General features: G+C 48.5%; 1 protein-coding gene across 1 annotated transcript; it reads left to right on the forward strand.

Moving 5' to 3' along the window:
• The first annotated feature begins 694 nt into the window (after positions 1–694).
• Positions 695–27,508, forward strand: Otop1 (otopetrin 1). Its single transcript, NM_172709.3, is given in 7 exon segments — positions 695–1,115; positions 11,188–11,324; positions 17,780–17,838; positions 21,148–21,278; positions 22,914–23,580; positions 23,582–23,822; positions 26,015–27,508. Coding segments are annotated over 7 exon segments (1,803 nt in total). The 5' UTR covers positions 695–718; the 3' UTR covers positions 26,186–27,508.

A 27,508-nucleotide genomic window follows, 5' to 3' on the forward strand; every position in this document is an offset into this window, starting at 1 on the left:
CCAGAAGAGGATACGGAGGGATGACATGTCCTTGTGTAGTGGCACCACTTAGCCATCGTCGAGGCTCTCACTCAGGTCCCCACACAGGCACTCACAAGGGACAAACGGAGAGACCCCCCCAAAGATGCCCATCCCCTGCTTCTTACCCTGAGCCACTCACAGGTCGAGGGCAGAGACAAGAAACACCAGTAGATAGCCACAGGGATTAGGGCACACAGATGAGAAGGACCCATGCAAGCTCGACCCCTGAGGGCCCACCCAAAAGTCTAGGGGTCGGGGACACAATCCTGGAGCAGCCACGCCCTCAGCAACCCTCTGAGCTGGCTCCCACGATTCCGTGTGTCCCCTGGTATCCCACCCCTCCCCACCAGTCCGGGAACCGACGGGCGGCACCTGTTGCAGTCCCGCGTTTCCGGGGAGCCGGGGTGGGGTAGGCGGGCTGGGCGCGGGGGTGGGGTGCGGGTGGCACTGGCAAGGCAGAGGTGCAGCAGGGCTCGAGGCGCAGCGGCAGGGGCAACGGGTTGCAGGGACCAGAGTAGACCATCAGGAGCTCTGGGAGGGAGGCCAGCGGCTGGCACCTGACTGAGGGCAGGGTGTACTGGAGGAGAGCAGGATCTGAGGGCACTGGCAAGCCGGGCTGGTGCCCAGAGGGCGTGGGGGAAAGGAGCCAGGAGCAACGTGCGGGGCGGGAGCAGCCGCCCGGGGACCAGACTGGAAGATGCCTGGGGGCCCGGGCGCGCCCTCTTCTCCCGCAGCATCCTCAGGCTCCTCGCGTGCCGCGCCGTCGGGGATCGCGGCATGCCCTCTGTCCCCACCTCCCCTAGCCCGAGGGTCTCCACAAGCTTCCGGTCCCCGGCGCGGCGCCAGCGTCCCGCAGAAGCTGGCGGAGACTCTGAGCAGCCAGTATGGACTGAACGTGTTCGTGGCGGGGCTGCTGTTCCTGCTGGCCTGGGCGGTGCACGCGACGGGTGTGGGCAAGAGCGACCTGCTGTGCGTTCTAACCGCGCTTATGCTGCTGCAGCTGCTCTGGATGCTGTGGTACGTGGGTCGCAGCTACATGCAGCGCCGCCTCATCCGCCCCAAGGACACGCACGCGGGTGCGCGCTGGCTTCGCGGTGAGTGCTACCCTCCACGCCTCTCCTTGAGCTCTTTACCTTACTTTAGCTCTATACCTCATCTCTTTTCCCGCCCTCCTCTCGAGTTTCCCTTGTCTGCCTTAGGCTCTGCTCGAAGGTCTTCCTGCTTAACACTTTGTTATAATGTTTCAGGCTCGGGCTTGCAGGCCACTCTCTCCCTCTTGGCACTCAAGGCTTCTATGATCTGGCCTCAGATAAACTCTTTTCTCAGCCCCCATCCTGGGCTGTAGGCTGTCAAAGACTCAGTTCCGGCCAGTATTAGCATATTCGGTTCCTTCTCTTGGAATGCTATTCCACCCTTCCCTCTGTCCTGCTTTTCATGGGCTAAGGCCTCCCTGAGACTGAAGCGTATCCTGCGGCTCCATTCTGTGTTTCTGTTCACACTCCCACTCTTGCTGTGGCCTGGACTGCCTCTTCACCCCATTGGGGGGAGCCTGTGACGCTTGGTCCGAGAGTCACAGGAGCCTGGCTTGGAGGAGGTGCTGAGAGGATGAGGGGAGTCCTGAGGTCATGGTCTTGAGGGACGACCTCACTGCATGCTAGAGGGGCTGCCCATATTGAAAACAGACCCAAATGGGCCAAAGGGGGCTGGAGACACGAGGGCAAAGGGAGAGGGCTGTGATCCAGGGCAAAGGGAGCAGCCGGGATCCAGGGCAAAGGTGCCTCCTCCCACTTTCTCATCTTAGACTGTAATTTCCCTCAGAGGCCGCCTCCCAATTTTTGCACACTTGACCTCAGACATATTCCCTGCTTTTCTACGACCCCAGCTCCAGTCTGAGCCTCTGCAGAGGGGGATCTCAGGCCGGATTGGACCAGAGAGTGATTCAAGGGTATGACCTCAGTGCCCTTCCATCAGAATTGCCCTTGCCTTGAGTAGAGACATTCAGAGATCAGTTTATCTTGCCTCCAAAAAAAAAAAACAAAAACAAAAAACAAAATACAAAAAAACCAAAACAAACAAACAAAAAAAAAACAAAAACAAAAACAACAACAACAAAATTGTGCATGACCACAAACTATCTGAATTCTTGAAAATGGAAGTTTGAGGGAGCTCGTGGGTTTGTGGATTATGCATGGCAGCTGGGGACGGGGGTGGGGTGGGGGGGTCTATGTCATATAGATAGGACTGGTACTGTTACTCCAGGATGTTGACATTTTAACCCTTTCCCAAAAAGAAGCATCCTTTTCCCCTCACTCGCCTCCTCTCTCCTCCATCTCTTTCCCCTTCAGCCTCTCCCCTCCCTCCTGACTTCTGTCTCTTCTCTCCCCTCACTTCCTGTCTCTCTCCCTTACCATCCTTTTCCTTCTTTCTTGCTTCCTCCTTGTAGCTCTCTTTCCTCTTTTCCTCCTTCCTCTTCCCCCACTTCCTTTAAGCCTCCCTCCATTCTTCCCCCTCTTTGCTTTGACTGAGCCTGCTATTTCCCAAGGTTGGGAAGCCCGAGGGAGAAGCAGGGAGAGAGAACAGGCTAAGGTTTCCCTGTGGACGCACTCCATGTCTTTCGGACAGCCTGTAGAGATGAAGTAGGTTAGGCAGATGGAGACCAGTAGAGTAAACTGCAAACCCTCAGAAAATGGTACCCAGGAGGAGGGTGAGTGGGAGGGCTCATGGTATCCAGATGCTCAGAGAGTCCAGGGGAGGCCAAGACATCAAGGAATATTGAGTGGCCTAGGAACCTATAAAGGGCATAGTGGGGTGGAGTGCTGTGGTACCACAGAGAATGAAGGAACTGGCACAGGCTCTCTGGGGTCCCAGGTGGCAGCTTGGAGAACAGCACTCACCCTTTGGAAGTGGCCCCATAGTAGTGTCCCTATTTCCACGAGACCCACATGCTGTGCAAAGTTGTTGGTCTGGAAGACACGGCTTGTACTCCCCACTTCCGTCTCCGTCAGCTTTCTGAGCTCCAGCTCTTACAGGAGTTAGATAAGAATCACAGCTGCCTCACGGGGAGGAGCAGGAAGATGACCATGAGCTGGCCCTTCCTGCAGAAAGTTTGGGAGCGAAAAGTGCCTTACCATTACCAAGGTGCCAAGAGGAAGTACCTTGGCCCCAGCAGACACGGAGGTTTCCTTTGGACTCTTAGCTGGATAGACTGGTTTGTAGTAGAGTCTCTGTCCTGTCTGTATGGGGAGCGGGTAGGGCAGTGCCCTGAGGCTCATGCTTTGGGTTAGAGACCCCCCACCCCGAAACTCCAGGCACTGAGGTTTTCTATGGGAAATTGTAGGGTTTGGTTTGATCTGCAAAGTACCTGTTTGGGCAGGAAATATTCCATTCTACTTCCTGTGAGGGATGAATTATTTTCTTTGCAATAAAAAAAAATTCTGATCCACTTAAATATCTTGTAACAGTGTTGCACTATGGGTCCTCTTTGCTGATTTAGGGAGGAGTTCCTCTGGGAGGGATGACTGTAGCCTCAGAACCTGTGCCTGCCCCCTGAGCAGCCAGTGAAAAGCCTTCTTACCAGTTAATCACCACTTCCTGAATTTCTTCATTGCTAGCCTGCTCAGAACGGGGTGAGGCCAGAAGGGTTTTTTGTTTTGTTTTGTTTTGTTTTGTTTTGTTTTGTTTTGTTTTGTTTTGTTGTTGTTTTTTCCCCCCTTGTCTTTTGTCTGTCTCAAGATCAGAAGTATTTTGAACACAAATTCTGGAAACACTGGTGGTTACAAGCACACTTATTGTCTGGGAAGCTAGACTCATCACAGCCTGTCAGGGCTGATTTCGTGAATGGGGGATCACCCCTGAATTTACTCTATAATTCAGATTCTTCAGTTTCTGCTTTTAAACAAGGCACATCTAAACTTGAGTTTCTCCAGAGCTCTGTCCATTGTGCTGCCACAGGCCATCCGTGGAAATGGGCTTCATGGAGAGGCTAGCTTTGTGTCACTGGAAACAACTCCATAGTGTGGGTGATGATGAAGGTACAGCATCACAGTACAGGTGACAGTACAGGTGACATCCTGGCTCTCCACTCCCACCTCCCCCCTCTGTCTTTTGAGCAGGAGGGTCTTAGACCTCTGTCCTGGACAGTGGTGAAGGAAGCCTTGCTATGCGTGGATGTTTGCTGTGGCTATGTCAAACTGACTTTTTCTTAGGGGCCTAGGCAGAGTGCCCATCCTGACTACTGCCTTGTGCTGCTGGTCTCACATTGTAGAGCTGCATTGCCTGGCATGGCCTCGTACAGAGTGGGCAGAGGTGGGCAAGAAGTGGGAAGACAATGAAGGTGGCAGACAACGATGGATGGAAGCATGGCTTCCATACACAGAGCTTCACTTTTCTGCCTCGGTTTTCTCACCTGTAAAATGGGAAATACGCTATTGTCTATCATATCAAGTTGACATGAGAATTAGGGACTTTATGCATATTAACTGCTTAGAGGTGCTTCTAAGAGAGAGAGGTAAGTACGTTATTACTGTGAGGCAAATGAATCAGGAGTATAGTGCACACGGTGGGGGCAGATGAGGAGTTTGGAAAGGATTGGATGCTTAGAGATTGACTCCCCAGAGAGCTCAACAAGCCAAGCACCAGACCTTAGCTTCGTCCCAGCCTTCGTGGGGACCCATCACAGGTCAAGGAAAAGGACAATCGAGATGGGTGCACCCAGCTAAGGTTGGGGGATGGGCACACAGGGAGAGCAATACCAGATCCCAAGACTCTTCCAGAAGCATGGTTATGTCTGGCTAACTCCATCCTCCCTCCTTCCTCTCTTACCCTCCCCTGTCTCACTTCATCTCCCCCCCCCCCCGCCCTGTCCTCCCCTGCCTTCTCCCCCCCCCCCATCTTTCTGTTTTCTCTTCTACTCTCTTCCTTTCTTCTTTCTTTTGAAAAGGCAGGGCCTCATGTGCATCCCAGCTGGCCTCAACTTTCCTATGCACTGAGGATGACTTTGAACTCTTAATGCCCCTGCCTCCGCCTTCCGTGTGATTGCAGGCATGTACTCCCACACCTGGCTTATGCAGTGCTAGGAATCAGCAGCAGCACTCATTCATTTTCTTACAGCTGTAACCTAGATGGGGGGTTAGCATTGTTTGGAAAGGAAGTAAAACCGTAGGGGTTTCATAGGTATTTGTAGGACAGTGGTCCCAGGGGCAGGAAAGGATGTTGAGTCCATAAGACAGAAGGATGTGGCAGTCCCATGATAGGAAATGCATGGGCCTTCATCTGTCAGCTTCAGAGGAGTCCCGGGTTTTTAACACACGAGTCTCATCTGGGAAACCGTTCCTGCCACCTTTAGGCTACTGCAACCCTTGTGTTGCTGTTCTCATGACACCTGGCCACCATCTGTCCGGCACCAATCCTGCAGGAGATTGTATTAGCCAGTTACTGTTTGTCAGGCTGAACAGACTGTGAGTTCCTGAAGGTACAGGCACTTCCTGAATATGCTCTCCATGGTGTCCGGAGATCCTGCATTAATGTGTAATGAGGGCCAGATGGTATCTGTAGAATAACTGAATCAGTGGAGGCTATGTGTGATGGGTGGTTAATGGGTGGGTGGATGGATGGATGGATGGATGGATGGGTGTATATTTATTTAGTGTGTGTAGGTGGGCGGGTGGATGGGCTGATGATTGGGGCAATGTATGAGTGAATGGACTGGTGGATGTATGTATAGGTGAATGGGTGTGGTGTGCATGTATGTGTGTGTGTGTGTGTGTGTGTGTGTGTGTGTGTGTGTGTGTAAGTGGATGAGCTGATGTATGGGGAAATGTATGAGTGGATGTATGGGTGAGTGTCTTAGTCAATGTTCTATTGCTATGAAGAGACACCTTGACTACAGCAACTTTTATAAAGGAAAGCATTTAATTGGCTTATATTTCAGAGGTTTAGTCCATTTTCATGGTGGGAAGCATGGCAGCACATAGGCAGACATGGTGCTAGAGAGAGGTAGCTGAGAGTTCTATACATCAGCAGGCAGCAGGAAGACAGAGTGACACTGGGCCTGGCTTAAGCATTTGAAACCTCAACGCTCACACCCCAGTAACACATTTCTTCCAACAAGGCCACTTCTACTTCAACAAGGTCACAGAAGTTCCACTACCTGGTGACCAAGCATTCAAACACACGAGCCTATGGGAGCCATTCCTATTCAAGTTACCACAGTGAGTGAGTAGACAGAGGGTGGACCATGCCAGAAGGTCCAGGGAAGATGAAGGGCTCTGGGAGGCATCCTGCACTTCAATAGAAGGACACACCTTCAAACCTAAGCCCTAAGGAAGTCACTGTGACAGATGACACGCTGTGAGGGGTTGTGAGCTTCCCAGCATGCGTGTCCAGGTAGCAAGCAGATGATGGCTGGTCATGATACCCTGGGGAGTGTCTTTCCAGGGAGTAGAGAGGTAGGCAAACTCTGGAGCTGTCCAGCTGTTCAGTACTCTAGACTCCTAGAGGGGTCTTTGGTGCCAGCAGCAGACAGGTGGCTGGGTATCTTAGATTATTGTCACGTAATGTAGCTAGTTGATTATCTTTTTGTTTTTTATAGTGGTGTGTATGTGTGTGTGTGTGTGTGTGTGTGTGTGTGTGTGTGCGTGCCATAGCATGCATGTGGCAGTCGACAGACAACTTGCAGAAGTTGACTTTTCCCTTGTTTTATGGGTTCTGGGGATTTCCTTCTATTACATGGGGCTTTCAGGCCTCATTGCAGGCACTTTTACCTGCTGGGCCATCCAGTCCACCCTAGGGTGCTTGACACTCAACTTGGTTCCAACTCATTAAGTTTTCTTCTTCAAAGATGGAGAGAAGGTATCGATGGTAACAGCCTATCCATAGAACTTTCTGGGTATTCCAGGGGAATTCTATGGAATGACCCCGAGTCTTCTCAGTATACTGAGGGACTGTGGGAAACATTATAATCATTATCCCCATATTACAGATTGGGAAAGTGAGGTATAGAGGTTACATAAATGCCCAAGTTCTCAATCAATAAATGGCAGAAAACAAGACTTGAAGGTAGGCAGCCTCTCTGCCATGTCCCATTTTACTGCCTCTTCCGGCATCATGGACACTTTTCAATGTTCTATAGACAGAAAAATTATATTTTCTGTTTTCAGGTGAGGCAAAGTTTTACACAGAGAGAAAATTGTGTGATTTGATTCTTCTGTGACTCTATATATTTTGCCTATATGTTCTGAAACACACACACACACACACACTTTATCTATGGTTCTGAAAATTTCTGCTCTCTTTTTAATTAGTAGTAGTTAGATGTAAAAGCAAATTGTTATTGTAATTGTTTGAGATAGGGTCTTACTATACAGCCTTAGCTGTCCTGAAAGTAAGCCTGAAAGACCCTATCTCAAACAATTACAATAATAATATGTAGACCAGCCTGTCCTCAGACTCATGGAGATCCACCTGCCTCTGCCTTCCAAGTGCTAGGATTAAAGGTGTGCCCCACCACTGCCTGGCCAAACGTTGCATACACTGTTACAATTTCTCATCCATTATGTCTTACCGTTTGTAATGTGAAGGATTCTTTGTTCTAAGTTCTGTGTGTTCTGTGTGACCTTCCCTTCCCACTCTCTGTGTTTCCTGCTTCCCCTTGCCCACCCCTAACCTCTCACTAACCACTTAGTCCTATAGAGAGCATATTCCCCCACTTCACTTTTAATTCCATCTTTCTGACCTTGCTTCCTTGTAGATGAAACAATCGAGATCATTCTCAGATGCTTTATGGTTTTCACGTCTGACTATTGTTGCCACGTAATTATGATTATAATTATATATTTTATTTTGCGTTATACCCTCATGCTTGCCTTTTAAATTACAATATTTTAAAAATTTACCCCTTGATAATTTCACACTGTAAGCTATATTTCAGATTAGATCACCATCCAATCTCCTTTTAAAGGTTCTTATCCCCCCACCATCACAGTGAGGGCTGAGCCATCTGCACATGTACTTTGGGACACACATAGTCTACAATGAAACTCAGACGGGAAGAGTCCTCAGACTGTATCAGGAGAAGAAGGAATGGATGCTTGGGAGGAAGGGAGAACTTCAAATAAGAGGGCCCGGGAGGGTTTCATGGCAGAACCAATGTCCTGTCAATCACGGAAACATCACTCTCCCCAGAACAACCTCATCTCCCCAACTAGGGAACTTGCTGGAGGTACTGAGGCCCCCACCTCAGACCGATCAAGCCAGAAACTGGTGTAGTGCCCAGCAACAGGACCTTCATCAGTTCCCTCTCCAGGGAGCTCTGATGTATGCTCAGGTTTATAAACCACTACTCTAGACGATCTTCATTCAGTAGGTAGGGAAACTGAGGCTAGGGTTAGGGAGATGACACGTAGGAACACACACACCTGCCAGGTGCCCAGGGTCCCATAGCTCAGGGTTCGGCTCTTGCCACCCAACCAGGCTGCCTTACTTTGTCCTGTTACTATTATTTTCGCCCCTGAATCAGAAAGAACCTTTTTTCATCAACCAATCTGAAATCATTGGTACTGAATCTCCATTCTTTTTTTTAATTTTAATTTTTAAATTTAATTTAATTTTTAATTTAATTTTTACACTCCATATTCCATTCCCCACCCTGCCCCCCATTTTACCCTCTGATTGCTCCACATTCCACACCTCCTCCCCACCCCACTCCATCTCCACGTGGATGCCCCACCACCCACCCCACCTGACCTCTAAACTCCCTGGGGCCTCCAGTCTCTTGAGTGTTAGGTGCATCATCTCTGAATGAACACAGACCCGGCAGTCCTCTGCTGTATGTGTGTTGGAGGCCTCATATCAGGTGGTGTATGCTGTTTGTTTGGTGGTCCAGTGTTTGAGAGATCTCGGGGGTCCAGATTAATTGAGACTGCTGGTCTTCCTACAGGGTTGCTCTTCTCCTCAGCTTCTTTCAGCCTTCCCTAATTCAACAACAGGGGTCAGCTGCTTCTGTTCATTGGTTGGGTACAAATATCTGCATCTGAATCTTTCTTACAGAGGTTCTGATTTCCCTGGGGAATTGCCAGAATTAACAAAACTCGACCTCTTGGCCTCTCATCACTTCTGTAGGGCTCTGAGCTGCAGGAGTGAACAGGGCTGTTGCATTGCATTTCACCAGAGGCCACTCTGACGGCCTTGTAATTTGATCGATCCTGCCTGGTTCCACCTTCGTGTCTCAGTGCCCAGCACATGTGATCCAGTTTCCTCTGTGCGTGATAGAGGACGTGTGAGTCTCGCCACCGGTGCCAGGAAGGCCTAGGAGCTCAGACACTGCTCACGGATGCTTTTCTTGCTCAGATTTGCATTTTCCCAGCAACCTCCAAACATGCTTTGTAATTCCTGGACAGACTCCTCTATATGCATGTTTTTGTTTGTTTCTCTTTTTCAGTCAAAATCACCGATATGAAGAAACAACTGCTTAACTCTTTACCTTACCAGGCAAGGCCTTTTCTGATTGCTCCTACAGACACTCTTCCTACTGAGTTTTAAGACACCAACTTTCTAGTTTACTTTTATTTATGTGTGTGTGTGCGTGTGCATCTATACCTGTGCATATGTAGATGCATGGATGAGGTCATCAGATGGCAGGTGCCTTCAGTGTCACTCCTCAGGTGCTATCCCCTTTTGCTTGAGATGGGTCTCTCACTAGCCTACTATATCACCAAATAGGCAAGGCTATCTGGCCAGCAAGCTCCAGGGGTCTAGCTATCTAAATCTCCCATCTCTCCATCTGTGGGACGCAGCCATGCTCAGTTTTTATGTGTCTACTGGGGAGCTGAAGTCAAGTCCTCAAGCTTTCCAGCAAAGTGCTTCAAAACCGAGCCACTACCCAGCCCGTGCTGTTTGTTTGTTGATAGCATCTATCTTAGGGGCTGGAGAGATGGTTCCGGGGTCAGGAGTACTTGCTCTTCTCACAGAAGATCAGGATTAGTTCCCAGGACTCCACAACTCTATGTATCTCCAGTTCCAGGGGATATGATGGCTTCTTCTGGTCTGAAGGCACTGAAAACATATGGTGCACATTCACACACCCAGAAACACACACACTCAGAAATACACACACACACACTCAGAAATACACACACACACACACACACACACACACACACACACACACACACACACACGATTAACTTAATCTTTAACAAAAATAGCACCAATCTTAGCAGAAATGACTTAGTGTCTCTTGGTCTTGGCTTGCCTCTCCTTAATTTTTAGAGGTTTGGGGCGTCTTTTCTTGTAGTTAGTATCTGTTTTTAATAATATCTTTGGAGAAATGTCTGTTCACGTTTGTTTGGATAATTTAATACTGCAGATGTCTTTATATGCTCTAGATATTAAGGACTCTGTAGAAAGTGTCTTGGGGTTTTATTGCTGTGAAGAGACACCATGACCATGGCAACTTTTACAAAGGAAACCATTTAATTGGTTGGCTTATAGTTCAGAGGGTTAGTTCATTATCATCATGGCAGGAAGCATGATGTCATGCAGGTAGCCGTGGTGCTAGAGACATAGCTGAGAGGTCTATATCTCGATTGGCAGGCAGCAGGAAGAGAGAGTGACACTGGGCCAGGTTCAGGCTTTTGAAACCACAATGCCTGCTTCCAGTGACATACTTCCTCCAACGAGGCCACACCCACTCCGGCAATGCCACACCCACTCTAACAAGGCCATGCCCACTTTGTTAAGGCCACACCCACTCTAACAAGGCCACACCTCCCAACAGTGCCATTCTCTGAGTCTATGGGGATCATTTTCATAACCACCACAAAAGTTATTTTTCAAGTATTCTCTCCCAGTTTTGGAGCCCTCTTTCTTGGTTGAGAGTGTTCATTTTGATGTAACTCATTGCCTGATTCAATCTCATAAAGCATTCTCTTATATTTTTTCCTGATAGTTTTGTTTTTTTAACTTTGATATCTGAGTGTTTGAATAGTTTTGAGTTCATGCTTGCATACAGTATGTAGAAAGTCCCAGTTTCATTCTTTCACCTGTGGGCGTTGCATTTCTCACTGTTTGGTCTTGGTACCTACCTCACACCTACATGCTGTAAAACTTGCTTGTTTGTTTGGGATGGCCCTGTATGCACGCTAACACACATGTGTCTCTCCCGTCCAGGAAGCATCACGTTGTTCGCGTTTATCACTGTCGTCCTGGGATGCTTGAAAGTCGCATACTTCATTGGATTCTCGGAGTGCTTGTCAGCCACCGAGGGAGTTTTCCCAGTCACCCATGCAGTGCATACCCTATTGCAGGTAAACTCCTGGTGCTTATTCATGCTGTCTCTGCTACAGCTCAGGCAAGTGTGTCCTGAGGTGTGTAAAAGCCCACACCAACACATTGAGCTGGTGGGAGTCAGATTTAGCTCGCATCTGTGGCTCTTGTCAGGAATAATGAGCTGGCCCTGTTACTTCTCTGGAACACTGGGACTCTTTTGTTTCACCTCTTGTGGGTTGGACCCTTTTAGAATAACACAAGTTTCTTGTTTTTAGCATAGACGACAGAACTCCACTTCTCTAAGAAGTAAGGATTTGATAAATGACCTTTAAATGCATAGTTCACAGGCCGAAAACACTTGCGTGTTAGGTCGGGACTCTACCAACTGTGCAACATCTCACAGTCAGGCATAGAAAGACAAACATACTCCTGACTGCAGAGACTCTTAGACCCCGGTGCAGCATCTGAACTCAGCGGGGCTCTCCAGTGGCTATGAGTTGCCTGATAAGGAAAGGCATGGCCAGAGTCTGTATAACACTGTATACACAAAATGTTTCCGTATATTGAGTTTATGTCCCCCCAGCTGGTGGTGCTACTTTTAGAGTCCATGGAGTTGTTAGAAGGTAGGCCTTGGCAGGTAGAAGTAGGTCACTGGGCTGGAGTTTTGATGGCTACAAGCACAGTCACTGGGTCTGGCCTGGTTCCAGTCTCTTTCTCTGCTTCCTGGTCTGACATGATGCGACAAGCCTCTGTCACATACTGCTGCCACCATGAACTCTGCCAGGTAGGACAGAGACCTTATGAAACTGAGCCAGCACAAGCCCTTCTCCTTTAAGCAGTTTCTATCAGGAACTGTGGTTCAGTCGATGCTAAGTAACAAATACAGTGTCCATCCATAGATGAACAGATGATGAAAGATGCTAGGTACCCGCAATGGAACAGTGGTCAGCCACGGCACTAGTGGAACACCACCACAGGCAGCGACACACTGGAACGGGAGGACGGTTACACTGAATGAAATGAGTCCACGGTGGAGACAGACCTCATGTAACCCAGATTGGCCAGGAAGCCATTGAGCTCCTGATCTTTCTGCTTCCACCTTGGAAGTTCTGGGATTCCAGGCCTGCAGGTCAATACTTTGTTTTACAGAGCGCCGGAGATTGGACACAAAGTCTCTTGCATGTTAGGCTGGGACTCTACCAACTGTACTACATCCCGCAGTCAGGCATAGAAGGACAAACAACTATGTTGTCACTCATACATGGATAGGAAGAGGCTGGCCATGTGGAATTGTGGAGAGCACTAGTGACTGGCAGAGCCTGGGAAGTCTGTGAGTGTGTGAGGACCTGTGAGGGGGTAGCTGCTAGGTACGGAGGGTAGCTGTACAGGAGCAATAACTTCTAATATTCTGCAGCATAGGAGAGGGGCAACTATGAATGGCAGAAATTAATGGACTATTTCCAAGTATGTTCTCAACATAAAGAAATGGGCCAGCAAAGTGGCTCAGCCATTGAAGGTACTTATGTACATGACTGGAGACCTGAGTCACAGCCCTGGAACCAACAAAAGGTAGAAGGAGAAAATCATTTTTACAAAGTTTTCCCTTGATACCCCCTCACCCCCCAACAGACATACGCACACACAGAGACAGATAGACAGACAGACAGACACAGAGAGGGAGACAAAGAGAGATATAGCGAAACACACACACAGACAGAGAGACAGAGACAGACACACAGATACACAGATAGAAACAGATACAGATACAGAGAGACACACAGAGAGAAAGACAGAGAAACAGAGACATAGAGAGAGACACAGGGATACAAAGAGAGACACAGAGAGATGGAGAGACAGAGACAGACACACAAACAAATAGAAGCAGAGTCGCAGAGACAAAGCACACACAGATAGACAGACAGACAGAGACACAGAGAGACAGAAAGACAGAGAGAAACACACATGCAGAGACACAAACACTCAGAGAGAAAGGCAGAGAGAGAGAGAGAGAGACAGACCTTATGTGCTTTCCCACTGTACAAGTGGAAAGTGCACTGCACAGCACAGCTATGGACAGTTAGCGTGTTAATCAATAACAAACATATTTTAACATAAGAACAGATTCTAGATCATCAATCTTTTACTTTCTCTGCTTCACCTATTTAAGGCATATAGAATGATGTTTTCACATATGAGCACATGGTTGGTGACTGTAGACCTGAAAATTGCTATAGCTGGTGCCTCAGTTTCCCTTCTTGGTCTTATTAGTGGTGAAAACACCTTTAAGGCAGTGTCAGCAAGCCTGCAGCAGACAACACAATATCTCAGCTGTCACCCTTATCTTGGCCATCAGCTCTCTAGACAACCGTCCCCCATGCTTGCCAGTTTGGGCTTTTTGCCTGCATCGTCCCACTCCTCCCTTGACTCAGTCTCTGTTCTACTGTGTATTCAAGGCTTCATTTTTAAGATTCCATATATGGTGGGCTCATGTGCTGTTTGTCTTCTTGTTCCCGGCATACCCTACTTAGCATAACATCCTCCAGGTTTGTCCACGTTGTCACAGACGATAACTAAGCCTTGTGGTTTTCTGTGGAAGTAACTGTTCCCCACCTGTAGCAGACATTCCCAGTCAGATTTAACCTTCCATCTACCTCAGATATGATTGCATGACATTTTGGGGAACCCCATCAGGAATCCGACATGTATTTCTGGCTAAATTAGGATCCCCTCTAGGGATTGTTAGTCTCATTAATAAAAGAAACTAGGAAAGTATTCAGAAGGAAACTTGTAGACAGTTTTATTAGAGTTTAAAAGAAAAACTACAGAGCCAGCAAGCTGCGGGTCTTGGCAGCTGCCGGGAAAAGGGAGATGGAGAGGAAGAGAGAAAACCATGCCTTTTGAGTTCGGTCAAATGACAGCCAATGACAAGCAGCCGAGTAATTTAGAAAAATGGGTAAACTTAACCTAGCCCTGTTGGTTGTGGTTCGGTAGACCACACAGGGGACGGGGATTCTGGGAAGGAAAAGTACGCCATCATCTCATTACAGGAATAATTATTCCTCCCACATGTTAAGCATGGTGTAAATCGGACACACCTTTCTGAAGGGTGGTCCCTTGGTCAGGCGATTATTGACAGACAAAGCTGGGTTCATGCCTAGTAATTGGAATGTTAGGTCTCCACCCAGGCTAGAGATTTTGTTCCCTTGCCTAGGAGGAAATACTTTTCCTTAAAGAGTCTCAATAGAGCCCTAGCTTTTCAATACTACTGAAATAATAGTCTCAGTCATGTGTAGCCCTACAGCCACAGAGGGCATCTTCAATCAAATGCGGGCCTCCATCTGCTTCAGATAGCTTCGGACATAGTCCCTCCTCCACTGCTGAAATCCTGTGACCTGACTCTGTATGGCTTTGGTGTCCTGATCTGGGTGGAGGAGTAGAGACGAGGGTGTCTGGTCAGTGTGAGGTGGGATACTATGTCTGCAGGCCACTGTCCTAAGCTGGAGCCGTGTGGTGGGTCATAGTCACAGGAGCAGGATATTGCAAGACAAGTGGTCTTTCTATACATGAGGTGAGAGAGAAGGTGTAGGCTGGGGAAGCTGAGGTAGGCAGTGGTTAGGTCTGGAGTCATGGCCTTCGCTAAGATTTCTAAGCTTGGACGCTGGCCAGATTGGCTGGTGTTGACTGAGGTCATTAGTATGACCTTGGGTAAGTTCCTTACTCTCTCTGGGCCTTAAAGGAGCTATTTGGGAAGAGGGGACAACCTTGGTACCTCTTCATGGCTTTGCTGTGGTGCCTGAAGATGCTGAGCAGGAACTGGACTTCACATAGGACTAGTGTGTAGGAAGTATTAGTGAAAGCCAAAAACCTCTCCTAAGAGGTTGGGCCCCATCTGCAGGGGAGTTATGAGCCACTGAGGGCTAGAGGCAGAGGAAGGGCCTAGACAGAAGCATATTTTCAAAGTATTTACATTGGCGGGTGGAGATCTCTACTTTCCAAACTTAAGTCAATCAGTTGAGGGTTGTGTAGCCATTGGACACACACTTACTGTGTGCTTTGCTACACAATGACTAAAGAAAACCAGATTTTTTAATAATAAAATCTACTCATGTTTAAATTGTGTTTAGAGCACAGAGCACAGTACTTAGAGTCCTGACTGTTTCAAGTGGATCGTTCTATAGCCTAAGCATGGCCACTTTACCATCCCTACCATTCACCTCCAGAGCCTTCTCACCTTGTAACGGAAGCTCTCTCCTCCTTGAACAATCTCCCACCCGCGACTCTCCACAACCACCACTCTACAGTCTGTCTCTGTGACATAGACTATAGCAGCAACATAGATAGACAGTCAGACAAGTGCAGACCTACTCCCTCTGCTCCCTTGGTAGGCTGGTTTACATACTTCGTGTGATGTCTCCAGGTTGGCTCCTGATGTCCCGTGAAATAGAAATTTTCCTCTCTTTTGAAAGCCAGATCAAATACCACTAAGTGTGCACACACCACATTTGGTCCATTCGTCCATCTGTCAGTGGCAAGTGGGTGGTTCCTTCCCTGGGCTGTTGTGAACACTGCTGCTATGAGGATAAACATGCCAGTGTGTGTGTGTGTGTGTGTGTGTGTGTGTGTGTATGCATGCATGCATGTTTGTGTATGTGCATGTGTGTGTGCATGCACACATGTGTATGTGCGTGTGTGTATGCATGCATGCATGTTTGTGTATGTGCATGTGTGTGTGCATGCACACATGTGTATGTGCGTGTGTGTATGCATGCATGTTTGTGTATGTGCATGTGTGTGTGCATGCACACATGTGTATGTGCGTGTGTGTATGCGTGGTTAGGCATGTGCACACCCTTTAGGAGGCATCTGTCCTATTTCACTTTTCTGTTGATGCGAAAACATACTGACCCAAAGCAACTTGGCGGCAGGTCTTACATGGTTTACAGGTTATAGTCCGCTCGAAGGAGAGCAGGGCAGGAACTCAAGGAAGGACCCTGGAGGCAGAGATCATGGAGGAACGCATCTTAGTAGCTTAGTCTCTCTAGCTTGCTTACTTTACAACTTATTTCATGAGCATGAGTGTTTTGTCTGCACCACTGTCTGTGTTCATGGAAGCCAGAAGAGGGTATTAGAACCTCTGGAACTAGAGTTATAGGCAGTTGTGAGCTGCCATCTGAGTGTTGAGAATTAGGTCTTGTTCCTGTGGAAGAGCCACCAGTGCTCTTACTCACTCCCCTTCCCTGCAGCTACCGTTCTTCTATGGCTCAGGCACACTTGCTTAGGGATGGCACCGCCCACAGTGGGCTGGGATCTCCTACGTCAGTTAGCAACTGTGAAAATGCTTCACAAACATGACCAATCTGATGGAGGGGATTCCACAGTGGAGGTTCCACCTTCCAAGCGACCCTGAGTTGTGTCAAGTTGACAGCTGATGCTAACTGCAATGGAGACCATGTATTTTGTGTTTTGAGGTAGATTTCTTCTTGACCTAGGGCTTGGTAATTCAGCTAGGTTATCTGCTCAGTGGGCCATGGGGAGTCGGCTCTTCTGTGGGTCCTGGGGATTGAGCTCAGTGCAGCAAATGCCTTATTAATTGAGCTCTCTCCTGTGTAATATATTCCTTTTCTATTTTAATGTTCCTTGACCCAAATGTTCTGATATCTAAAAATCGTATTTATTCTTTGACAATTTTAGCACATGTATAACACACTCTGGTCACATTCACTTCCTCTTTGCCCGATCTTCCTCATGCTTGCACTAACACACTCCTCTCCTCCACCAAGCCCCCTCCTAGTCTCATGCCTTTTTTATTTTGGTTTGGTCATTGTTTTGTTTAACCAGGGCTACCCATGTGAACTCTGGAACCTGAAACACTCCTGGTCCCAGCATTCAGATCCACAGGGAGATAGGCTGTGCCCACATTTGTGCCTCTTCTGCATTGTTAGTGATGGCACGGCCGGGGGCCAGATAGCCTACCGGAAGTCAAAAGGAGTCCAATCCAAACCAACCCTATTCTTCACTGAAAGTGCTCAGCCTTTGGTTTCTGGACATTGGTGCAAAGTAGCTGTTCAATGGAAAATTATTGGATATAACCTGACAAATATGACTTAAAAAAAAACCAAACTAGTGAGTTTCATGACAGACAGACTGATGCCCATATGCCTATCCCAGAGCAGACATCTTCAATCAATTGCAGCACAGCTCCATCCACAGCAGCTATAGCCAGTCATTTCTCTCTACTTTTTCAGGAGACACCCTCAATCAAATACAGATCTCTAACCACAGCAGATGTTCTTTATTAATTGCAGCACTCCTTCCTCCTGACTTGGGAGGCCCCACCTTGCTTCTCATTGGATCACTATTCCCACTGTAGAATAGTGATCTGCTTTGCTGGGACAAGGAGAGTCATCTGCTTTTCCTCAGTTTTATAACTTCTCAAGTGTGCAAACAGAACACCATTTTCCCTACTAACGTATTTCCCTTTATTTCCATCTAGGTGTATTTCCTCTGGGGCCATGCTAAGGATATCATCATGTCTTTCAAAACACTGGAAAGGTAAAAAACTGTGATCAGTTGCTTTACCAGTTGGTTGGTGTTTGTTTAGATTAGATGTTGGAACAAACCAGACTCAAGACTGGCATCTGCCTGGGGCTATAAACTCTGAGTGCAGATTTCTGCTCTGTCCCCAAAGCAAAGCCCTTCCAGTACTTCAGCTCTTTCCAAGCCATCCCTGGAAGACAAGAATGGGTGGGAACTCTGCTGTCACCACCCACTTCCCTTTAGTGGCCCTCTGTTTGCTTAGCTGTGAGGTGGGGAATAGGGAGGTGGTCTACCTCTGAGGATAACTGATACAAAGCGCATGACCCGTGTTCATCGAGTGCGGTGTTCATCGAGTGCTGTGTTCATCGAGTGCCGAGCTTACCACCACTTCTCCCTGGTTATTATGTGGTCAAGGGAAGAATGTCCAGAAGGAGGGGTGAACTCTCTAAGGGTAGGATAAACGTGGCTGGATCAAGGAGTCAGCACTTGCTCTAGGAAAAGATCCAGTACTGTGTGCCCTTTCTATGGGCGAATCAACTCCTCCCTTCCAGCATTTGAGATGACCACTGGCCTTGAGCAGGTTGACATGTGACCACTGGGTAGAATGGCTTCCACAGGCTGCAAGCATAGAGATGGAGTCTATTAACAAATCCATCCTTTGTCTCTCCAGTCTGCACAGGGTCAGTGGCCTGGTGCTGTGGGATGGGTGGTGATGATACCGAGGTGTCCTTGGCTGCATGAGAGGTACCATGGAGGTCTCATCCATCATGTGGTCCATGCAGTGACGTTGGCAGTGATCTTTAACCTTGGTGTCAGGAAGGCCCACCTGGGTAAGGTGGGCAGTGGCTGAAATGAGCTCACCTGGTTCCTTCAAGGGCAGGGGTAGTCATTGAGATCCAGCACTTCCAGAAGCCATCACTGATAACTCTTGGGGCCGGCAAAGTTGGTGGGATGTTTTTTTCTAGCATTTGTGGTCCTGAGCTCAATCACTAGCACTGAATAAACCATGCATGATGGCATTTGACTATAACCCCAGACTCAGAAGTCTGATGTTGGAGAGTCAGGGGGTCAAAGGGTCATTCTTGGCTATGTAGGGATACTGATATTGTGATCAGCCCGGGCAAAGGCTTCCGTGACCATTATCACATCTGGTCTATACCCATTTCAGTGTGAAGGTTTGCTTTCCTGTCTGCTAGAGTGTTGAGCAAGATGATAAACATTGTGAATTTCTACCACCCTAAGATTTTAGATATCAACCTCTTTAGAAAGAGTAGAAGATGAGGTAGCCCCAAGCATGTGCCCTGAATGAGGCTAGAGTTGAACCCAGGGTGCTCCTCTAGGAAGGTCTGGCTCCACCTGCTGACAGTCCCCACACCGACATCCGGTCAGCTCCTTTTTCAGTGGCTTCCAGAAGGTTTCCTGCAGGTGGGGAAACGCTCCTTTCAGGCTTCCACGCATCTCTTTCCCCAGACACGCAGTTGAGAGGGACTGTGGTTCTTCACACATCTTCAGAAGCACAGACGGATACCAGAAGTGACTCCGAGATGCATTCTGTCAGTGTGTACAGGCACTAAGTGAGGGGAAGGGCTCAGGCCTGGGACATGACACATGTCTTTAGCTTGAAGGACTCCCCCCACCCCCAAAGTGGCCTTAGAAGGCTATGGTTCTCAGGAAGGTGCATGGCCAATCAGCATGACCTTTGGCGACCTCACACTGCTTCTGTGGCCTCAGCAGCTCAGGTTTGGGCAGTGCTGCATAGAACAGGGAGAGGGGAGACAGAAGAACAGCTGTGTGCACTGTAATAAAAGGAAAGCCACCTGCCAGAGGTAATGGCATTGTCTAGGCTAGATAGAGCAAGCCGGCTGTGAGCTGTAGCAACAAGGCAGGCACAGGGCCGGGCTGCTAGACAGACATCCATGTTGACTGTTATTTCTACTTTAGTTCTAGCTGTTGGGAGGATATCAAGGGCGACCATATTGCATACAAAGGCATTGCCTGCTCTGGCTCTCGAGGCCTGGGTTCAGACTGGGTGGACAATCAGGGTCTGAGAGGTAGGAACGGCCTGGGCCATGGATACTCATGTTTTCCCGTAAGTAAATCATGGATAAATTGGTCTCTAAGCTGGATAGACAAGCACACAGGGCTACCCCTGGGTAAGACAGGGGTACCCACAGCAACTTAGAGTCTCTCCTTCCCAGTCTACCGAGGATGCCTCCCCTAGATAGCCAGGCTGCTTGAGCCTATAGACTGTCCAGAACTTCAACCTGCAGCCACATTGGGATGCAGGGAATTCACAGCGGGCAGGAATCACATGGAGACCACGTGTCCTTCCAGTCTCTTCTGTTCCCTAGAGTCCAGTATCTACCTTGCATGAGCCCCTCCTCCTGATGAGGTGCTGTTGTTTAGAGGTGATGGCAAGCGAGACTCTGGACAAAGATTCTTCCCATACCTCCAGTGTGGACCTGGGCTCTCGGTGTGACAGTGGGGGAATTCCTGAGCCTAGCTGGGACTCCAGAAGCTCACAGTGTCACCTGGACGCTCTTCTGTGTTACACTCTGCCACCCTCCATGGGTTGGAGCTTCATCCAATGATGACTGGCTCGTGATCACAAGATGGCGGACACAGCCTCAACTTTCATGTCCGTGCTTACAACTGTTAAAGGCGATAATGCTGAAAGGAGCAGCGATCCACAAACAGGCTTTTACTGTCTTATATCTTATACCATCATTCTTACATCATCAACTAAGCAAAAGTGTTTCAGTAATTGACCAGACGTTACACATTTTGTGCCTCTAGAAAGAATGGCCAAGGCTAGCTCCAAAAGAAGCCACAAACCAGCACGTGTGGATTGTTTTAGTGTCTTTACAGACAGATGGGAAAGCAGAGGGAATAGTTAGCAATTTCTGGGTCGGTCAGCCAACAGTGAGGGCATACCTGCTGTCCACAGTCCTGACCATTCTGTCTTCTTCATCGTTCCCTCTTTGTGTCCCCTTCAGAGAAGGAGGGGGCTCTTGGCATGGCTGCTTGCTTTTAATAAAATTTCCTCCCTGCATCCCTGCTCCCAAGATGCAGCGTCTTTGACATCCCACAGATAATGAGTTGAAGACTGGCAAATTCAAGGTAAAGGCAGAATGCTAAGATGCTATGACTCTCAGCCACAGCCACCTGGACCAATGGCTGAAAGAAGAGGAGTGTGTGTGTGTGTGTGTGTGTGTGTGAGTGTGTGTTCTCTCACACTCGTGAGATGTCTCTGTCTTACCCTCGGGCTTCACACTTTCCCAGGGCCACTCAAGAAAAACGTGTCTGGTCTTTGTGCTTTTTCAGGTTTGGGGTGATCCATTCAGTGTTCACGAACCTCCTACTGTGGGCCAACAGCGTCCTGAATGAATCAAAGCACCAGCTGAATGAGCACAAGGAACGGCTGATCACTCTGGGCTTTGGCAACATCACCATCGGTGAGGAAGCCCTCCTCCTGCTGGCCCCAGGTCCCCAGAGTGCCACCTGAGTGGATATTCTGTTCTGTGGACTGTTTCTCTAGCTCCACAGGCTCCTTCTGCCTTTCCAAGGGAGTAATTATAGGCTTCACCCGGCTTGGGCATGTGGCAGCCTAGAGTTATCATTTGGGTGTCTTGTCTCTCACAGCCCATTGGCTGGAGACCTCTGTGCCTATTTTCCACTGTGGAAGATTGGCGGTTTTCTCTGTTCGCGTTTTAACTAGGCCCTTTTCAGCAACTCTTTCTCCTGAGAGGTTGGACTGAGAGCTCCGGGGAGTTCTCACTCAGCCTGTGTGCACATGAAAGTTTTTAGCTGACTGCATTTGGCTCATTACTTAGGCTCGCTCACCTTTATCTGCCTTTGCTCTGCTGAGGAGACAGCCCAGGGGCAGGGTTAATCCTCACAGCTTCCCCTGGAGTTCTTGAGCATGTATGATGTCACCACAGCTGCCTGAGAACACCTGGACTGGAAAGGCAGAGTGCAGCCCAGTGCACTGGGAAGTGGAGGACTTAAGTTTGTCTCTTGTTCTCATCAGTGCTAGCTGTGTGGCCTTAGGGGGTTATTCAACCTCTCTGGGCCTGTCTTTCCTCTTTGTAAAGTAAGAGGACTTGAGAATCCCATGCTTTCCAAGAGTCTTCTGACTTAGCCTTCTGTAAGTAGGGCTGGGCAGACACATGGCTGTGTCAGGCTACACGAGTCACTCTTGTGGGGGTGGCACTCTCACTCTGTCCCTCTTTGCTAATGCATCCGGAGGAGTGACAGTTTCATAATAAAAGCAAACTTTTATTAGGCACTTCCTGGCTTTTATTAGGCACTTGTTGACTACCTGGCAGGACTTTAGGCATTTTACAAGGCTCATTAATTCTGATGTAGCCTTACTGTGATGTGGGCAGTATTTACTATTAGTGGGTAGAGACACTGAGTCACTGAAAAGTGATGTGTCTGAGGTCGCACAGGCAGAGAGATGGAAAGTTGCCGGCCATCTCATGCCATGCTAGTGACATTTAGGTGAGAGCCTTTTCCAATCAGAAGGGGCATTTCCCACAGAGTTCTGAAAGCCACAGTATAAACACACACACACACACACACACACACACACACGCACACACGCACACACGCACGCACGCACGCACGCACGCACGCACGCACGCAATTCACAGAGAAAATTAGCACAGAGAAGTCAGATCTGCTACCCTTCTGGTTCATATACTGGGGGACCTTGACCTCTTTATGGACCAGCCTATCACTGGCACCCCTCTCTCCTACACAGGTGGTGCCATAGTCTCAACCCTCTGTAGTAGCCTGCTTTTGAAGTTGAGTGGTAGCTCTGAACCATCTTTATGTGGTGACCTGGAAATCTCCTCACTAATCTTTATAAAAGTGTCCTTATATGCTAACATATGGGTAGAACGTGGCTGATGCTATTCAGGAGTGAGTCTTAGCTTCTTTGTCTAGGAAGCCATGGCGTTAAACGTGATGTTACACACGGCTCCTGTGTAGTTTGGGTCTAGCTGAGAGGTCCAAGCTGATGGGCTTGTTAGTCTCCTTGTTGCCTGTGCTGATGGCTGTCTTCTGTGCTCTTCCCACTGCCCTAGTTTTGGATGACCACACACCACAGTGTAACTGCACACCACCCGCCCTCTGCTCTGCCCTCTCCCATGGGATTTACTATCTGTACCCCTTCAACATTGAGTACCAGATCCTGGCCTCGACCATGCTCTACGTGCTGTGGAAGAACATCGGGCGCAGAGTGGACAGCTCCCAGCACCAGAAGATGCAGTGCAGATTCGACGGGGTCCTAGTGGGCTCCGTGCTGGGCTTGACAGTGCTGGCTGCCACCATCGCCGTGGTTGTGGTGTACATGATCCACATCGGGCGCTCCAAATCCAAGAGCGAGTCGGCTCTCATCATGTTCTATTTGTACGCTATCACGGTGCTGCTGCTTATGGGGGCCGCAGGGCTAGTCGGAAGCTGGATTTACAGGGTGGATGAGAAGTCTCTGGATGAGTCAAAGAACCCAGCGCGCAAGCTGGATGTTGACCTGTTGGTGGCCACCGGCTCCGGCTCCTGGCTCCTCTCCTGGGGCTCCATTCTGGCCATCGCCTGTGCTGAGACTCGCCCACCGTACACCTGGTACAACCTGCCCTACTCGGTCCTGGTGATCGTGGAGAAGTATGTCCAAAACATTTTCATCATCGAGTCCGTGCACCTCGAGCCTGAGGGGGTCCCGGAGGATGTGCGCACTCTGCGTGTGGTCACCGTGCTGCAGCAGCGAGGCTGCCGCACTGGCTGCATCCACTCTCGGGAGCCAGGGGATGGCCCAGGATGGGTCACCTGCTGTCAATGGAAATCTGTGTCTGCAGCAGAGGTGTGGGAAAGAGGACCAGGAGTCTGGCTGGGAAGGAGCTACGGGGACAACCCGATGTCTGGACTTCCTTCAGGGCGGCATGAAGAGGAGGCTTCTCAGAAACATCACGGCCTTTCTGTTTCTTTGCAACATCTCGGTAATCTTCATCAAGCTGTTGTTATTCTCTGTCTGTCTGTCTGTCTGTCTGCCTCTGTCTGTCTGTCTGTCTCCATTTCTCTGTCTCTGTCTCTGTCTGTCTGTCTGTCTCTGTGTATGTGTGTTTATGTACAAGTGTGGGAAAGCCAGAAGTTGACGTTGAGATGTCTTCTTCAATCTGTTCACTACCCTATTTTTGTGAGCCAGCATCTCTCATTGAATCCTGTGCTAATCAGCTGCTTGGACCAGTTGGCCCTTGAGCCCCAGGGGTCCTCTGTCTCCAGAGGTTTTGGGGTTACAGACACATGCTTCCCAGCCAGGCTTTCCATGTGGTGCTGGCCCAGCGGGCACTCTCTGGTTGACAGTCGCCCCAGTCCTCAGTATTTTAAACCAACCAGTCTTGTCCTTCCCTTTCCCTCCACAAGCATGGAGACTGTGATACAAATAAGAAATTCCCCCATATCTGGCAAATGAGTGGAAATGGATCACTTGGGTAGAGTGAAAAAAGGAAAGCCAGCAGGGGGATAGCCTGGCTGGGTGCAAGTGGAGACTCACAGAAGGACTGGGGCGTCTCCCTGGGGATTGAGTGGTGGAGTGATGTGGGAGAGGCCGAGGGAAGACACAGGTAATGCTTGGAGCTCGGGATGATGCATGTGGGCGGAAGGCAATGCTGGTAAGGGGGGAAATGGGAAAGGCAGGGTAAATTGAGATGTGCACCAGTTGAGTGGCCAGTGGGAAATATGTGCAGGGCTCCAGAGTGGGACAGGTTAGGTGGAAGTCAAAGGTGGTGACAGCTCTAGAGGGCATATACAGGAAGAAGAGACCGACTCATAAAGAGTCTGAGCAAACAAAGAGCCAGAAAAGGAGCAGATGGTCAGAAAAGGTTTGAGATGGAAGAATGAAATCCTGTGAAGTCTAAGAAGCCAGAGAAAAAAGTGGGACAGGGAATACACCAGAGAGAGTTCTGAGTAGAGATGGAAATGGAGTCAGGGTGTATTAGTCACTTGCTGCTGGGTAACAAATAACCCCAAACAGAGCGACCTGAAACCACAGGGATTTATCTTGTAGCTTCTCTACGGTCTGCTCATGATCCTAGTCTGACTGTAGGCTGTTGGCTGAAAGACATTCCTTTGGGATTTGTCTCCAGCTCCTTTGTGGGTTGCTGGGTGGAAAACAGGAGTTCCTTCTGGCTGCTGGCCTGAGACCTCCCTCTGTTCTTGTCTATGTAAGCTCTTCATAGGGCAGCTAAGCTAGAAGGTGCCGGCGCTAGCCCAGGAGGCAGCGAGATAGAAACCATGCACGAAGTAGGAGAAAGGACCCAGGACCAGAGAGGGGGCCCAGGTATCCCAGAGTGGTCAGTAGGAAGGAAGAAAGGAAGCTGCTGAGGAGGGGAGGGCAGTGTGTAGGATCTTTGAGTGGCAAGAGCATCTGCTCATTGTTTTAAGTTTTGTTGACTTCCTTTGCTGGTTGCTCTCATCAGCGCCCTCCAGGGAGAGTTGAGTTGCAGATGGGAAAGCTGAGTTAATTCCTCGGCTGTTGAAATGGAGAGAAATGGATGAGTTTACCTGGGTCTGAGCGCAAAATGGTGGCTGGAGAGAGTTCAGTGAAGACTCATAGATTTGCTGGTTCCCATGGAGATGAGGAACGTGGTACAATCACCCCAGCCATTGTGACTCACAGTGGGTCAACATCCACGGTGCCTGGAATTTGAGTGTGCACCTCCGGTGTCTTGAAAGCTTCTAACCACAGAGTCAGCCTTTCCACACTGGGGCAACAGCTCCGGTGAGGAAGAGGTGGTTTGGCCTCACATTTTAGAAGGTTTCAGTCCATGATTGGCTGGCTCTGTTGCTTACAGGTCTGTGACAGAATATCGTGGTGGGAGTGCAGAGAAGAGCAGCTTACTTTCCAAGAGCAAAGTGACAGAGATACACAGAGATTTGGGCATGGGATATGTCCATCAGAGTGATCCCCAGTGACCTACCTACTTCTGTTTCTCACCATGTACTAGTCCACTCAGCTATGACTCTATCCTGGGTTAGCCCACTGATGAAGCTAGTCTCCCCCATGATCTAGTTAACTTGCGGTAGTGTGTCAGCCAGGGACCAGGCCTTGAACACATGCACCTTGGAGACCTTGCCAGTGATGCTGTAGCATGATTTGAAGTGGAGACGAAGGCTGCCTCTTCTCTTTCAGCTTTGGATTCCCCCTGCCTTTGGCTGCCGTCCCGAGTATGACAACGGATTGGAGGAAATTGTCTTTGGCTTTGAACCCTGGATAATTGTGGTCAACCTGGCCATGCCCTTTTCCATTTTCTACCGGATGCACGCAGCTGCTGCCCTCTTTGAGGTCTATTGTAAGATCTAGCCTGAGTCCTCATGAAAGGAGAAGGGACGGGGGAGCAAGGGGGTTCTGCAGCCACCTGCGAAGGGCGGGGATGAGCAAACACTGTCTGACAAAGGCGGGAAGGATGCCTTTTGTTCTGACTGTCTGGAGTTGCCCTCGACCTGGGGGAGAGCGAGCAGTTAAATCAACTGCACAAGATAGCTGGAGCCTGTCCTTAGCCAATTCCAATCAGATCCAAAATGAGTTGAGCATTTTCTGGCTGAGACCCTGTGTTTTAGAAGAAGGTGATCCAGGTTTGGATGAAAATGATGGAGTTTTTCATAACAAGCATTTCCTGTCTGTAATTTGTATGACTGTGTACAACTTTTTTCTGGCCATCTGTGTATCAATCCATTTACATTTTTTTTTTTTCCTGCTCAGGGTTACTGGGTTTGGAAACAAATGCATTTTAGTTTGTAGTTTAATATTTGAGCTGGTTTAATTTTGGATAAAAATTAGTTTTGATCAACTGCATGAGAGTCTGATTCTAGACTTGTTCTACAAACACAAGACCTTCCCTAAATTTTTGGTCCATTTTTATTTGTGTTCATTATGAAATATTAAAAGAAAATAAACATTGATGTTCTCTTTTTTGCTACATCTATATCCAGTTCCTGACGTAGAAAATCTGAATATTTTTGGGAGGAGAGACAGGAAAAATGGTCCATGTTGCACTGCTAACAGTTACTCTGAACACCATGGTGTAGCTTTCAGCTGTGGTGCCGTGCAGACTTTTCTATATTGTTGTACTTGCTAGTGATAACCTGACATTTCTAATGTTCTCCTCATGCTTTCCTATTTGACAGTCTGATGACACCTTTCTCTACACTGTCATAAATTCCTGGCAAACATCATTTTACTGCTGTCAGAATCTCAAACTAATGTACCACAATTAACCTCCTTTGCCTTTTTTTGATTTTAGAAGGCTCACAATGTTGCTTTCCTAAGTGGCTCTGCGAAAGCCAAGCGTGTTTCTAAAACATTTCTCTTATTTAAAAATTGCATTTTAAAAGAGACGATTGGCCCTACATATCCATTGATCCCACATCTACATTCAGCCAATTTTGCATAGAAAATGTTTTGTAAGAGTTGGGTCTTGGGGTTGGAGAGATGGCCTGCTGCTCTCAAAAAGGACCAGAGTTTGGTTTTTAGTATGGCATCAGTTGGTTTACAACTGCCTGCAATTCTAGCTCCAGAAGATCTGATATTCTTCTCAGGTTTCCAGGGACACCAGCACTCACATGCAAGAGTGTGCTACCCCCATGAATAATAAAAAATAATAATAATAAAGCTTTCAAAAAGGAA

This window comes from Mus musculus, chromosome 5 (genome assembly GCF_000001635.26).
Source record: "Mus musculus strain C57BL/6J chromosome 5, GRCm38.p6 C57BL/6J".
Taxonomy (NCBI): Eukaryota; Metazoa; Chordata; class Mammalia; order Rodentia; family Muridae; genus Mus; species Mus musculus.